This window comes from Natator depressus, chromosome 5, assembly GCF_965152275.1.
Source record: "Natator depressus isolate rNatDep1 chromosome 5, rNatDep2.hap1, whole genome shotgun sequence".
Taxonomy (NCBI): domain Eukaryota; kingdom Metazoa; phylum Chordata; order Testudines; family Cheloniidae; genus Natator; species Natator depressus.
In genome coordinates this window covers 118,972,607-118,989,322 of record NC_134238.1, presented here as the reverse complement: position 1 = coordinate 118,989,322, position 16,716 = coordinate 118,972,607, and the positions used below count along the sequence as shown (strand labels likewise).

General features: G+C 42.9%; 1 protein-coding gene across 2 annotated transcripts in view; it reads left to right on the top strand.

Annotated features, from left to right (window-relative positions):
* SUSD1 (sushi domain containing 1) overlaps positions 1–16,716 on the top strand; it is a 79,060-nt gene that overhangs the window by 12,537 nt on the left and 49,807 nt on the right. For both annotated transcript variants that reach the window (XM_074953517.1, XM_074953516.1), the window contains 5 exons: positions 2,093–2,272; positions 13,068–13,162; positions 14,655–14,841; positions 15,889–15,983; positions 16,198–16,384. In XM_074953517.1, the coding sequence (XP_074809618.1) occupies positions 2,093–2,272; positions 13,068–13,162; positions 14,655–14,841; positions 15,889–15,983; positions 16,198–16,384 (744 nt within the window). The remainder of the gene's footprint in view (positions 1–2,092; positions 2,273–13,067; positions 13,163–14,654; positions 14,842–15,888; positions 15,984–16,197; positions 16,385–16,716) is intronic.

Here is a 16,716-nt window from a genome sequence, read left to right as displayed (position 1 = left end):
ATGCCATGCTGGAGCCTCCACATTTATTTGACCAATAAAATTCGCAGCATTTTGCAGAATTTAAAAATATTGTGCACAGAATTTTAATTTTTTTTTTTGTGCAGAATGCCCTCAGGAGTAAAACTTGTGTCCTGAAACTAGGATAGGTAGAAGGCCAAAAAAAAGCCTGTTTTAGTTTACTTTGTAGGTGTTAATCCACCACAGGTTGGGATGTCAGGCTTACATGATGCACACACGGCAGTTCTAAAAAATGTAAAGCACCAGGCTAACTTGCAGCAAGGTGTCTTGGCCACATTCTTCTTTTACCTTCGTGTTAGTTTCATTTTTCATTTTAAAAAGAAATTGGCAAAACTACCGAGTCTGCCCAATGAATTTATGACCTGCAAAATTTAATTTTAAAAGCCAAGGAATTTTTTTTAGCATATAGAAGATCAGAAAGAAACCTTTTGAATGGGCCTGATCCTGCCACCTTTACTCCCAGAAGAATAAGGGCAGTAGAATCACAACCTGTGTTGTACACTTGTAACTAAAAGCCACAACAGACTTCTAGACCCTTTGTGCCAGCCTGGAGGGATTTTCTCTATCAAAGAATTGCCTCAAAAAGAGATGCTTATAATCAGCATCATCATCTAGATTGAGAGACTACCTTTGTAGTAATATAATGCAAGATTAACAGATGTTTTAGACTTCAGCTTTTGTATTGAACATCGCACTCTTTTGTGCCATTGGGAAAGAGGTGTCACAAAGCATCTCTAAGATTGTGCACCATTATTTACTGTCTGTCGCAGATGATGATGTTCTTCTACCTTATAATGTCAGCATGGTTTCCCTAAAGACTGGAAATGTGCCTGGAACTGCTACAGCTTCACAGGCCTCCATCCTGCAGAGAGGTACATACTTGCTTAATTTCACACGCTTTGGGTAGTTGCACTGACGTCAATACAACTACTCACGGTGTGTAAAGTTAATGAGGTGTATACATCTTTGCAGGATCAAGATCTTACCTGTGATCATCCACAGCGAAGGGACCTGAATCTGTAGTCCACCCTCAGGCAAGCTGGCCAGTGGGAGTTTTCAATGGGAGGCAAAAGGGGAGAATTTAACCCTAGTAGTTGTTCCAGAGAGTTTAAAATAAAAAAGCCTTTCTCTGGAATGCACAAGGATAATTAGAATAATGGGGAATTTTTAAAGAAACAGCTCTGATAGCATTGGCTGAGCTAGAAAAAAAGAAACAATGCAAAGCTTAAAGATATTTCACAAACGCATTTTAACACTCATTTGAGGTTACTGATGACTTTCAGAGGAAATGAAATGTCTGTTTCAGTAATGATGCCTTTCAGATGAATATGATCTTAAGGTTCCATGTAATTAATAATTCCCATTAAAATGAGGAAAAATCCATGCACAGCTACAAAATTTCTATTATTTCTTTCCATTTTCAACTGCCTTAAGGGGAAGTGGACTTCATGGAATGAATAACCTAATTAGAACTGAGAGGGAGGTTAAGAAATACCCTTTGAGACTATGCTCTTTGATAAATAACCACTTTCCCCCATTTTTCTTGTTGCAATTGCAGTGACACTTCCTTTACTTGCATTGTCAGTCTGTTGAAATCCCTGTTACCAAATTTTTTTAAATTGAATGAGAGAGGTAATTAAATACAAAAACTCTGTTAAAATAATTATAATTGACATTATTGGGAGCCATTGGTGCTGAGCATCTCTCAGAATTAGGCCAGAGCGATAAGCTTCTGCCGATAGCTGGCTTTACGTTGACTCTAAAGGTGTGATCCTTTGGCCCGTCTCCTTTTTCACTGGGTGTAGTCATCCCATTCTGGTCCTTCTATCTACATGCACAAATCCACTGACAGAGAGCAGATGACAAATCAGCCATTTGCATGTGCATTATGTCACGCCACATATGCAAATGTAGGCATACAGTTGCGCTTGGACCTTATGTCTCCTTTTTGAAAAGAGCATCACCCTTAATTAAATGTAAATTTGTCACAAGTTAGTGTAGAGTGACTTATTTGAAAATGGGTTCTTTCCCAAGGAATATGAATATGTTAACTTCCTGTTGTTTTTCATTGCAGAAGTAGACTGTGGCATTCCTCCACCAATACAACATGCTGAGCTAATGTCGAATCCCAGTTCGAGTCCTGGGAGTGCGGTGCAATATTCATGTCAGAAGGGATTTGAATATGCTGGTGGAAACAATATTTCAGTTTGCACAGAAGAAGGTGTTTGGGTAAAAAGCACTTTAACATGCACAGGTAGAGTGTGAGCTACTCTAAGAACCAAAACTTTATTTTTATTTAGTAGCAGAATAAGGAGAAGAAAGTATCAAACCTGAGCTTTATTCTGTGAAAATCTCTCTTCTGCCCTTCATCAGATCTAAATTATTGTTTGTGGGCCCAGAATATGACACACAGTAGTTTGGAAAGACTTACAAAGGTTTATTTTTAATAAGGTGGAAAAGAGTGAAATAACACCCTCACCAATCTGTTTCCCTCTTGTTGAGAGGGTTCCACAGATTCTTTTGTTGCACTCTAGCTGCTATAAGGTAGGACAGAAAGTGTATTGATCCATACTTGCATATCTCAAATGCATTACTTTGAACCATACAAGAAAATGGTACAGTATAATAATGCATGTCAAGTAGTGTTATTGACACTATGAAATGTATAAGCCCCTTTGTTTTCAGTTTAAACCGTTTTTACCAAAAAATTCCCGGGTTTTACAAAAAATATTATTTTTTCTGATTTTCACTCTATTTTGGTATCATTCAAATATATAAAAATATAACTTGTTTTATTAGGAAAATACAATACGTTACATGAGATACATGTATGACAGTAATACATTAGTCTGTGTATATGCAAAGCTGCCTTTGAAGTAAGGCTGTGTATTAGTCTAGAAGATACACACAATAAAAAAACAGGTCTGCACACAAGCACTGAAGTGCGTGTGCATCTGAACGTACTGATGAGGGGTTTGGGGTGCAGGCTGCCCCAGCATTGCTGTGGGGAGAGTGGATTCCCTCCAGCTCTCTCTCGCCGCAGCAGCTTGGGGGAGGGCCACCTCTCCACAGCTGTGGCAGGGCTGGGCTGTGCCGGGTCGAGGGAGGGGTGCCTCTGCCCAGCTGTGGCAGTTTGGGCTGGGCTGGGCCAGGGGAGGGATGCCTCTCCCTGCCTGTGTGGCCCTTGATAGTGTGCTTTGCGGCGGTGCAGCTTAGGGGGGACTTAGATTGGTACTGATCATTACTATTTGATATTTGGATAAATCCAAAAATTATGGATTCCTCCCATCTTAATCAATTTACTTGTCTTTATCCAGAGAAAACAAAATCTAAGTGAAGTGTCCACTAAAAATAAGATCTTATCAGAATTTTAATAATAATGATGATTGATAGCCCTTACATAGGTGCTTTTCATCAGTAGATCTCAAAACGCTAGACGTTTCATTTTACAACGATTAATATTATATTACTTAGAAATTCATAAATTAAACAGTTGTATATAAAATGAGAAGTAATTGGTTGGCAGTAAAGCAAGCAACCTCTGAGACAGAATCTATGAAAATCTATGAATCACTGGCTGCACTGTTACATTCATTGTTCCTGTACAGGGGAAAGTGTGCGTGTGGGCTCCCAGAGCAGTGCATAAAAAAGCTGAGGTCCTGCTACTAGGAAGTAAATCTGACTAGTAACACAGAGGAGAAAATCGCCATATGCAAAGCGCTGCGGAGTGCAGACAGTGAACTGAAAAACTAGAGGAAATACAGTTTGTTCTTTGCTCTTGTGATTTTTAGAGCTCTAGGATGTTGATGGTAAGAATAGTGATGTGAGTTTTGAGCTGACTGTCCTTTTAACGGTCTCTTTTAAGGCGCACCTCAGATTGTTTCACTGCAACTTTGTGACAAAACTTTTCAAAATAGTGGCATAGTCTCGTAGGACCGTAAGCGGGGCACAGGCCCTTTGTGTCTGGAATGTTGAAATAAAGGATGGCCCAATGGTTAGGGTGTTAGCCTGGAACTTTAGAGACCTGAGGTCAATTCCTTGCTTGGCCAGAGACTCCCTTTGTGATCTTGGACATATTACTTAGCCTCTCTGTGCCTCAGTTTCCAATCTGTAAAATGGGATCATAGCACTTCCTTACCTTACAGGGAAGCAGTGATGATGAATACACTAAAGCTTATGAGGAGCTCAGATATTACAGGAATGGGAGTTAAACAGATACACGAGAGATAAATATATATTGGTATATCACCCCTATATATATATCACCTATATCACTCCTGCCTCAGGACTGTTGTGCAAGGCACTGCACAAACACAGAGATGAAATTGGGCCTTGCCACAGAGAACTTGCAATCTAAGCCAACATACAAAGGGAGGAGTAGAAGGGCATATTTCTCAGAATATAGGGATTATTATGAACAAATACATTTTTTCTTTTTTAAAGTGTTTTTATTACATAAATAAATATGAGCTGCAACCAAATGCCACATAATAATGCCATTTCTTGTAGGCATTGAAACAAAAATATGTTTGAAGGATTTGCAGGAGAGAGGGTAGTTGTCTGATGGATCCTTTCAGGGAAAGATACTTCATGCTATCTGTATTGTACGTAGGATAAAACACTGTGCCGGAAGGGAACGGACACATTGCCACGGGGAAAAAACACTCGTATTCACGTAGAGGGCAGAAAGCATGATCAGATTTGAGGAAGTTTAGAAAAGTTACAAAGTAAGAAAAGGGAAAAGGATATAAAAGGAAAAGGTTCATATAAAAATCAATCCTAGACATAATTCCTTCTAGTCTATTCAGTGGCAAAAAAGGGGGAGAAAGGGAAAAAACAAATGTTTGAAATTTCAAAAATGTTTTAGTTTTTGAAAACTAAAACAAAAATTTCAAAGTGAACAGAAATTTTTGTTTTGTTATGAAATTTCACAATGTGAAGTTGAAACATGTTGACAAAAATGACATTTCCCTGTGAACATTTTTACTAAACCCTCTTTTTTAATGGGAAAACTTTAACCGGCGTTATCAATAGTGAGAATTCAAACAGAGAGACAAAGCATTTCATTTGTATGGGTTGTTTCTTAAATAAAAACCTTTGTCCCTGCCAGAACAAGGGGCTGCTATGATTTGACAAAAGCGCATTGTCCTGTTGGTGTGGCCATTCCTGTGTATCACCTGTGAGTCATCCATTTTGGAATCTGTCAAACATAATCAGCATTTTACCTTGGATTTTCCCTTCCAACAGAGACAGCTTCACTAACTGTGTCACTTCCCGCAATAGGACGCCATCAGAATCCTCTTTGATCCCTGAACCAGGCTTTCCTTCCCTGACAGTTTCCTCCTGTGTACCCACTTTTGATGGCCTCACATGCTCCCTGGTAGCCAGGCAAAGTCTTTGGTCCTAGCTGTAAGCCTACACCCTCTTAAACTGCAGGTAGGTGTTCTCTCCCCCGGCCTCCCCGCTGCACCCTAACAGCCCAGCTACTCTCCCCATTCTCACCTGCGGGTTTGCCTGACTGCTAGAATCCTTAAACATCTGCTATGTCTATTCCTGGTCACAGGGTGAGTTACCTTTTAAAGACTGAGTAAAATATCACTAGTTGTATGTTTGCCTCTATCATTATAGCAAAGGGCTGGTGTGTAAACGTGGTCTATTTTCATGACAATTTCGCAAGGCTGTTGTCAGCGGTTTCTAACCCACAACGAAGGGGTTAGTTTTCCATATTCCTATTCAGATGCTTCTGTGAGCCTCTTGCTGCACACCTAATTTTTAGTCCCAGCTGTGTATAAATAATTCATCCTCATCAGTACGGAATCTAATTAGAAAAGGTGTCGCTCAGACCTGAGGGCACTGATTCGACACGCCCAGCTTTCTGGGAGTCCGACCCCTGTCAAACACTTAGAATAATAATAGTGAGAGATTAAAAGGATCTCATTGGTCCAAGTTCTCATAAAGGGCTAATGTGAAACATTAAATCCAGACAGTTGATAATCTGATAACTCCTTTAGTGGCCTGGAAAAATCACAGGTGGAATCTGCATTTATGGGAGCCATTGTTTCTTAGATCAAAGAGATAGGATCCAGCTATAACAAAAAACAAAACAGTCTTATCTTTTTGTTCAGCAGGCTACTTTAGCTTTTTATATTTGAAACCAAGTTAATAATTACAGAATTTCTGACTGCAGATATCAATTCTTAATGTCAGAAATCTCTTTCAGGTGGGGGGAGGCCAGGCATGGTAGGCCATGCAGTTCCAGCCCACCTAATCCAGTCCATTCTGACGCCATTACTTTTTGTATAATTAATATATCTTTCCATTGTGAACATGATCACAATTGCATCTCCTACTCCTGTTTTTGGTCACTTTGCTCCAACCTATGAATTACTTTGCCCATGTTGTATTCTGGTAACGTTTTTAGACTGAAGGAAGTAGTAAATCATTAGCTCTCCCTCTGTTCCTTCCTACATGACTGCCTATAACTTTGCAATTTGTCTGTGAGCTATCTGCACATTTAGTTTGTGGAGGGAGAAGTTAAGCTGAATTGTGGAAGTCTCCTTGCAACTTCATAGTTAGGGTTCTGTTGAAACTTTATAAGCAATAGTTAATTAAACATGAAAATGCTCATAAACACTTCTCATAATATACTGTAAAAAGTTATGGAGAATATATAGGCTGTATCCTTGTCAAATAAATACTGTCCATAAACACCGCCCACTCCATAAAAGAGGAGAGAACTATGGAGAAGAAAGTGTCTAGGTTCTATGGTAATAGGTGCACTAGAAAAGCTTGGATAGATGCTATCACTGAAACACTGTTTTCTGTAATTCTGATTATCTTCCCTGAACGTGTGTTCTACAAGGTAGTAGCAGATAGCATCTGTTGTGTATCATTTGCGTATGTTGCTGCAATGAAAAAAGCAAAACAGAAGAAAAGGAGAAGAAAGTATTTGTTTTTCCTCTCTGTCCTAAATCCTGTGAATGTGTGGAAGTGGCTGAGGGAAAGCTGTCTTTATGCGTGAATTGAGTGTATGGATGTTCTTTTAGCTATTTTTTAGAAAGGAATGTAATGGAAGTGGAGTTTGTTTTGTGCAGGTGTTTCTGACTGCAGTGGGCTACAGAATCTTTTACCGATAAGCCACAGATTCTGATCTGGCTCAGGTCAGTCATGGCCCTAAGTCGCTACCATCTGAGGGCTAGTTGGTGACACATATGAAAGGAGCTGGTGGTCTTAGGTACGTTCCTGGTAGACTGTTCTCTGCATCACAAAACCATCAGTCACTACAAATGGCACTAGTTGGCAGTGTCATTGATGGTCTTAGCAGGCAGAGAACTCAAGGATTGCATTGATCAGGGAAACCGAACTACCCTCAGCTATAAAAGTGGTCCCCTTAGAGCAGTGGTTCTCAAACTTCATTGCACCATGACCCCCTTCTGACTACAAAAATTACTACACAACTCCAGGAGTGGGGACTGAGACTGAGCCCCCCTGAGCCCTGCCACCCCAGGCTGTGGGGCCGGAGCCGTGGGTGGTACGGTTTGGGCATGGGCTTCAGACTTCCTGGGGCCCAGGGCTAACACCAGCCCTGGTGGGGTTGCAACCCACTTTGGGGTCCCGACCCACAGTTTGAGAACCCCTGTCTTAGAGCGTGGCAGCTGAGGTGGTTACACTGGCACTATACTTGCCCTGTAGGTGCAGGCAGTGTTTGAGTTGAAAGTAGGCGAGTGGAGAGAATGCTGATGTGCCCAGGGTGGACGTTTATCTGTCTGAAGACTCAGCCTTTCCACTGCGTTCAGGGGTGCTGGAACAGTTCGTATAGTGGGGGTGCTGAGAGCCATTGAACCAAACTGTAAACCCTGTGTATGATGGAAACCACTTCAAGCCAGAGGATGCGGCCATGGGTGGCAGGTATAATAGGCCAGAGGAGGCTCAGCGGGGTTTGGGTCCAGTTGTGGGGTTTGGCGGTGAAGTTTTTACTTTATTATGTCCCATGCAAGTTCCAGGATGGCTGAGTAGCACATGCCGCCTCCTCAGCCATCCCAGAACCTGCCTGGGGCATATCAAAACGTCTTCTACAGATGCTTTTCCCCTGGACAGTGGGTGGGTTGGGTCCAGGGAGGGGAGGCATGGCACGGCTGCAGCCAGCCCCGGGCTTCTCCGGGCAGGGGCGGCTCGGGCTTCGGCTGGTCTAGCCTGGGGCTCCTCTGGGCGGTGGGGGCAGGAGGCTTGGGGTCTGGCCGTGAGAGGGGAGGCAGGGGGTCTCGTGGCTCCGGCCATGAGGAGGGCATGGGTGAAAGTGGCGGAGCTGGAAGCTCCACCCACCACCCATGGGTGTGGCAGCACTCCTAGTTCCAGCACCTATGCCTGGGTTGACCATATTTGGTATGAAAGTTCCTCCCTGTGCGCTGGTTTAAAGTGAGCTCTCTGCTTTCTGCCAGAGAATTTAAAAAGTGCTGGAAAATGAATAGATAAGATCCTAGCCTTAGAGTCATTTCCTTCTTTGTTTCTCTTGTTCTCACCCCATTTCTTTTCTTCCAGCTCCCAATTTCATCTTCAGGTCATTTTTCTCTTTCCTTTTGTTTTTCTCCCTCTTATCTCTTCCCACCAGCTCCCTTCCCTGGCTTTTACCAGCCTTTGTGACACTTCCCCTCTTTTCCCTCTTCCTGTATTCTCTCATGACCGCTGACTCCTCCAGCACTTCCCTCCAGTGTCCCCATCCCTTTACCTCCTGTTTTCCGAAATCTTCCACTTGAGGTGGATGTTGGGCTGGATGCAGTAGATATTAAGAGGTTTACAGTACCAGCTTTGCTTTTGAACTTGCATTTTATGGAACAACAGTGTCATCCAGTGGCCTTCTACATTAAGGACAAGTTCAAGTTCCTTTTCTTAAACTAAAGGAAATAATTCCTTTCAACTTCTCCTATTTCATATGGAAGTCTTGAGTTGAAGTGGATATTAAGCATGTTCAGTCCTTACTTACATGCTACAGCCTGGTATGTTTATTAATCACAGTACATACATAGTATACATTAGACAAGAGAGTAGATGTCTTAGTATCGCATGGTACTGGATAGTATATTTCTTACACTGATTAAACCTCAGTTCTTGTATAGTTGCACAGAAACAAGATGGCCATTAAGAGAGCACCTGCAGTATACAAGAGAAAGAGATGAAAAATACTGTCTTTTGAAAGCATATACAATTTGGTTATTTATTGCTGAATTAGAATAGGGCTTGGATTTTCTATGGATTGTTATGATCTTTTGGATAAAATTATACTTGAATACAGCTGCATAAAAAGGTTTCCTGCCTAATGTTTGGTTAGTTTTTCAGAGAATTTCAGTCACCTTATCTAAAAAAGACATCACAAATAGAAAACGCTCAATAAAGGGAAATGACCGTGGCTAATGGGTTGGGTGTTTTCAGAGCAGACAAAAGCAGTAACTTCTATACAAGGAGAGATTTTAAAAGAAGGGATTATTTAATCTGAAAAGAAGAAATGGATGAGGAGATTTAGTAGAGGAATATAAAAATAACAAATTGGTATAATGAAGGCTATTCAGACACTTGTGTTTAAGCTCTTGCATAAGAGAGAAACAAGGGGATGTACAAAATTATAAAATAATGTATTGGGGGGACTGCACGGCTCAGGGAACTACTTGGTCAAAACAAAAACCAGGTATGGACTTAGGATCTCAGTACCCGTCTATCTGAACCTCTAAATCTGGGGCTAGGAGTTGGGCAACGGACGTTCGGATAAGTGGGTCCAATTCTGGACCATCTGTAGTAATGGGATGCAGAATCTTTCAGCTCTAAATCACTGGTTTGAGCCTGGCTGAGGTTGGTAGTGACCAAAATTTGCTGCTTGGATTGATATCCTCCTTGCAATGCATGGAATGAAAAATTTGTCTGCAATTTAGCAAAGAGGCCAAAGCTTGAATAGGCATGGAGACTAAATTGCTGTTCCATCTTAGCCCTGGTCTACACTACGGGGTTAGGTCGAATTTAGCCACGTTAGGTAGATTTAAAAATGACTGTGTCCACGCAACCAACCCCGTTCTGTCGACCTAAATGGTTCTTAAAATTGACTTCTGTACTCCTGCCCGACGAGCGGAGTAGCGCTAAAATCGACCTTGCTGGGTCAAATTTGGGGTAGTGTGGATGCAAATCGACGGTATTGGCCTCCGGGAGCTATCCCAGAGTGCTCCATTGTGACTGCTCTGGACAGCACTTTGAACTCTGATGGTTCAGAGTTCAGAGCCAGGTACACAGGAAAAGCCCGGAAACTTTCAAATTTAATTTCCTGTTTGGTCAGCGTGGCAAACTCAGCAGCACAGGTGGACCATGCAGTCCCCCCAGAATCGTAGCGCGTAGAATATTTCTGCGCTCCCCCTATCATCTCCGTCCCTGAGGTTATTGCAGATTAGAAGGCGAAAAAAACGCACTCGCGATGACGTGTCTTCTGAGCTCATGCAGTCCTCTCGCACTGATAGGGCACAGCTTAATGCATGGAGGCATTCAGTGGCAGAGGCCAGGAAATAATTAAGTGAGCACGAAGAGCAGAGGCAGGACGTGATGCTGAGGCTAATGGGTAGCAAACGGACATGATGAAGTGTCTGTTGGGGGAGCAAATGGACATGATGAAGGTTCTGTTGGAGCTGTAGGAAAGCCAACAAGAGCACAGACCCCTGTATAACCGCCAACCCTCCTCCCCATGTTCCATAGCCTCCTCACCCAGACGCCCAAGAACGTGGGGTGGGGAGGGCTCCGGGCACCCAGCCACTCCACTCCAGAGGATGGCCCAAGCAACAGAAGGCTGTCACTCAAACAGTTTGATTTTTAGTGTGGCTACAATAAGCAATGTGGCCTTGTCCTTCCCTCCTCCCCCACCCCACCCGGGCTACCTTGTCAGTTATCTCATTTTTTTTAATTAATAAAGAAAGAATGCATGGGTTCAAAACAATAGTTACTTTATTTCGAAGGGGGGGGAGGGTGGTTGACTTACAGGGAATTAAAATCAACAAAGGGGGCGGGTTTGCATCAAGGAGAAATACAAACAACTGTCACACCGAAGCCTGGCCAGTCATGAAACTGGTTTTCAAAGCCTCTCTGATGCGCAGCGGGCCTTGCTGTGCTCTTCTAATTGCCCTGGTGTCTGGCTGCTCAAAATCGGATGCCAGGCGATTTGTCTCAACCTCCCACCCCGCTATAAACGTTTTCCCCCTTACTCTCACAGATATTATGGAGCACACAGCAAGCAGCAATAACAATGGGAATGTTGGTTGCACTGAGGTCTGACTAACAGCGCCAGCGTGCTTTTAAATGTCCAAATGCACATTCTACCACCATTCTGCACTTGCTCAGCCTATACTTGAACAGTCCAGGCTTCATGAGCCATGGGAGCAAGGGGTAGGTGCGATCGCGCGGTGCTGCTGGCTGGGAGAGCAGCCTGAGGCAGAAGCCTCCAGCTCGCAGGAGAGCAGAGTTGCAGCAGAAGTGGTGGAGCCGTACACCATGCCCTGGAAGTTGCTAGGAGCTGGGCAGAGAAGATGTTCCCAGTACCCCGGCCAAGCTACATGTCCGATGAGGACGGCTACCAGTCCTATTGCACTGTCTGCTGCAACAGCAGCGGTGACGGTGAGCTGAGCGGGCTCTATGCTTGCCATGGTATGGTGTCTGCATGGGTAACCCAGGAAAAAAGGCACGAAATGATTGTTTGCCATTGTTTTCATGGAGGGAGGGGTGACTGACGACATGTACCCAAAACCACCCGCGACAAGGGTTTTTCCCCATCAGGCATTGGGAGCTTAACCCAGAATTCCAATGGCCAGCGGAGACTGCGGGACTGTGCACTGTGGGATAGCTACCCACAGTGCACCGCTCCGTAAGTCAATGCTAGCCACAGTAGTGAGGATGCACGCCACTGACTTAATGCTCTTAGTGTGGACATACGCAATCAACTGTGTAAAATCAAATTCTATAAATCGACTTCTATAAAATTGACCTAATTTTGTAGTGTAGACATACCCTTAGTTATAGAGTTATTGGGGGGGAAGAGTATACTGGTGGGGAAACTTGCATTACTGCTGCTCATGCTGTCCTATGCTCAGGCCAGTCTGTGGCTTAAAGAGAGGACTACTATTTCCTGGGCTGTCATCCCAGCATCTTTAAAATACAGGGAATTTCAGTTTTTTAAATAGAATAATTAATTATTCTTTGTGAAATGACAGCAAACAATTAAAAGGAAACACTTTACTACACGGTGAATAACTAACCTGTGGAACTCAGTGCTGGATGATCTAAGCGAAGTGTGGCTCAATGATAACATAAGAATGACCATACTGGGTCAGACCAGTGGTCTGTCTAGCTCAGTATCCTGTCTTTTGACAAAAAGAAAAGGAGGACTTGTGGCACCTTAGAGACTAACAAATTTATTTGTTAGTCTCTAAGGTGCCACAAGTCCTCCTTTTCTTTTTGCGGATACAGACTAACACGGCTGCTACTCTGAGACCTGTCTTCCGACAGTGGCTGATTCCAGATGTTTCAGAGAGAATGAACAGAACAGGGCAATTTGAGTGATCCAGTCTCCATGAACTTTTTTTTTTTTTTTAAACCCAGTTCTAGTTTTGGCCTTCACAGCATCCCCATGCAAAGATCTAATCTGAATTTAAGGGAGGAAAAAGGTCCCATCCTAAACTCTCAGTTTCAGGGCTATGCATCACTAGGGATGGGAGAACATATTACCCCTAAATACATGTTTAATGTGAATTGCATTAATGGTTCTTTTTATACCTTGGTTCTCTACGTAGATTATTATAGACTGATTTCACTTATCTTTTTCTAACCTGCCTTTTTTCCCTGTGATGATGAGATTTTCTTTACCCAAATGCTTGTATTTCTGAGCTAGTTTCCCATGTCCTCAGTACACACCACTGGTAATTAATGTGGTGAGGTTCCAAATGTAGTGTATATTAACTTTGCTTATTTGTTATTTCTGTATCTTTTCAGTTTATCTAGCATGACTTTCATTTTCCCTCTTCCCCCTACAGTGAAGGCAGCCATTGGGAATGTGTCTATATTTAATCAAACCTGTGTGAAGTGGAGAAGGAGCACTAGAGAAACCAACTTGAAGACAGTATATTTGGTAAGCAAGACAGGATGATCGGGATTTCTCCATTACAGGACTGTCCCTTGGTACATTGGCAGTTTGGCTGAAAATGGTATTTTCCACACTGCATTCTGTTGACTTCCTCCCACGTAGTCCCCAGTTTGCGCTATTTCCTCCTTCCAAAAAATGTCCTTTTGAGTGCAGTGATGAAAGGAGATCAGATGGGCGGAAACTCCACAGGCAGAGAACGAGTGGCTCCAGTGTTAGAGGGCCCCTTGAAAGTGTGGCCTTCAAAGTCCGTAATTATTTGATGGGAGTTCTGGCAGTAATTATTTGGTGAATTTACTGAAATGTTTGCAGCAGGAGGACTCCTGTGAAGCAGAAGCCAATGAATTAATATGGCAACAAACACACTGTAATGGACCCCAACATAGGGAGTCATTTTGAGTGCTGCGACACACCAGTCCCTGAGGTGTTTGGTAGTGTTCTGGGTATACCACACACTCAGTGCAAGAGCCATAGGTGCGCCAAGTGCTTCAGGTATTAGCCTTTGGTGGGTTTCAGTAAACACTTGCAGACTTTATTTTTTGCCTTATATGTGCTTTTTATTATTATTATTTATTTTTTTTGCCATAAATAAACAGTGCAGTTACTCCTGGCTTTAAGATACATTTGTCATTTTTTATTTGTAACACACAACAGGTCCCAGTCAAGCCCCTAAGGGCAGTGCAGCACAGGAGCATCAAGTTGGTGCTCCTCAAGCCTAGTTCAGGAAATCTCCCCCCAGGTCGCCCCTGTGCCAGAGATAATCATGCACTAGCCTGCAGATCCCCCCCAGCCAGAGTTCAGTCCTTTTATCCAGCTCCTGTAATCTTGCTCAGGTCCATCCCCACAGCCCACTCCTGGTTATCCACCATCCACGGCTACCACTGGTGGCCCCCTTACCAGTGATAGGCTGCTTCTGAGATCAGCTGTCAACCCGCCAGTCCCTAAACTGCTTGGCCTTCTCTCCACGGTCAGCTCCAGGCTGTTGCCTCTAGCTCTTGCTCCCAGATGGACTCTGGCTCCCTTTCTCCAGAGTCCTGCTGGCTGAATGTTGCCCTGCGTGTCAACACAGTGTCTGGTAACAGGCCAGCAGGTTCACGTCAGTGTGAAAATGATGGAGAATAGAGCAACAACTTAATGACAATAGCAGAGAATCTGTTAACAGGGTTGCACAATGGTTAATGCAGCAGAATATAAGGAACAAATGGATTAACATAGTAAAAAAGCAATCAATACGCCAAGACGAATATAGTTGCAAATACAGAATCGAATCCATGAGTAGAGTAGGGGACTTGCTGGTGGAGTAGAGATTTGCATTGCGTAGGGTAAGGTGATAGGATGGCGAGAGATGCTAAAATGAGAGAATATGCTGGTGGTTGCATGGCGTTACTGAAAACACACATGCTGACTGCAATACTCTCATTCATAAAATACACAACAAGTGCTATAGAACTGAAATTTTGGCTTTCTTTTCCTTCAAAAGTTTCACATACAAGGGCGAAGACGGCATCAGGAGGCATTTTTTCATGAAGCAGTGTTTAACTTCACAGCAGAGGAAGAGACTCCAGAGCTGTGTCTAGACCTACAGGCAGGCATGAACTACACTGTGACCATCACTGTAGTGTCTCCTGAGCCCTCAAGACCAGTCTCTGTAACAATCAAGACAGTTGGTAAGTGGCATGCTGTTTGATTTACCTAGCTGTTAGCATTAAGGGAAGGCAGCTCAAAGTAAATATGCTCATGTGGCTGATTCATTCTGGCTGTAGTCAAGTGGGTGAGGGATTGCCAATGTGGGGAGTAATGCATTTACTGGATTCAAAGCTCTAGATGAATCTAGATGACATGGTTGCTGGAGAGAAGGACTATAAAGTATGGTCAGGCCAAGTAGGCCTTGAAAGGAAGGACCATGAGATATGGTCAGGCCAGTTAGTTGCTGGAGGGAAGCTGTGTGGGAGGGACCAAGAGGTATATGGTCAGAACTTCAGTTTTCCACTGTTGGGCATCATCCGAGGTGTACAGAAATACATTGTCTGTGGTGTGTTTTATTGCCTAAATGAAACTTGCCGTGTTTTTGTATTGGTAACTGTACATTGAATGTAAATACGAATGCAGAAGATGATACTACTGGAAAATATTTTCTGGTGTAAACATATATTTTAAAAAAGATTTTAAAAAACAAGATAAAATACAATTCATTTAAGGGAAAAAAAATTACTTAGAATAGCAAGGTGTAGTTTGGGTCCAACATTGTTCTCTCTGTGTGTGCTTGGCTCTCCTATTGTTAATAGTGAGACATAAGTGCATAAAACCAGAGCAGAGTATCCGAGTTGAAATCCACCATACAGGTCTGAGGGGAACATTTAGACACTATAGAGGCAACGTGACCCACTGGAGAGAGCACAGGTCTGGGACCCAGCCCTGCCATTGACCTGCTGTGTGACCTTGTTACTTTGCTGCTTAGTGCCTCACTTTCCCCTCCGGCCCTTCATCTGTCTTGTGTGTTTGGATTCTCATCTCTTCAGTGCAGGAGCGCCCTCCTATAGTGTGTTAGTACCGTGCACAGCACAGAGGAGCTTCTAACTGCTACTGCAAATAATCAATTATAAACAACAAGAACATCAGTTTAGCTTTTAAATGCAATAAGGAGGAATTGTACCTCGGTGTAAGGGCAATGTTTTTTGAGAGCCTATGACTTTTTCTTTTCTTCTGTTCTGTAGAAGAGGAAGGATTCGGCAATGTTTCAGTGTTTAACGATACCTGTTTGAAATGGAGGAGACGTTCTGGAAGAATTGGGGTGAAGGAAACCTACCTCGTGAGTGAGACATGTAATTTTTATTAATAGCTGGAAAGAAAAGTAAGGTTTGGGCTGAAAGATTTTAGTGGAAGTTTTAATAATCCTAAAAAAAAAAAAAAAAAATTGCTGTGAAAAAAGTTAGTAATTTGACCTGATTTTTAAACAGCTGTGTGAAGGTCTGAGTTTTTCTGAAGATCTTATTAAAAGTTTGTTTGGTTTATTTCTGTGATAGTTTCACATACAGGAACAACAGGGATACTTGTTGAAGTCCTCCCATGAAATGATGATTAACTTCACCACAGAGGAAGAGAACCCAGAGGTGTGCCTGCCTCTGCACCTGGGTGTAAACTATACTCTGACTATCACTGAGGCATCTACCAAGCTTGTGTTACAAATCCCCATAATGCTCCCAGCAACTGGTAAGTGCTGTTCTCCTGAACATTGTCTCATCGTTTCCTTGTACTCTTCCGTCTGTCGGGTATGCATCAGGTGTTTCTTGTCTTTTACTTGAGTTGTAAACTCTTTGGGGGCAGAGACTGACTTTTGTTCTGTGTTTGTACAGCACCGATCACAATGGAGTCCTGGTCCTGGGGCTCCTAGGTGCCATAATCATACAAATAAATTATAATAATAAGAGTAGTAGGTTAAGTTTCTAGAGCCGTGACTGTGTATAATAACAGGCTTACTTGGTTTGAATTCTGACTATTCCAATGAGAGACATTTGAGGTTTGAAGAAGACACGTAGAGGAGC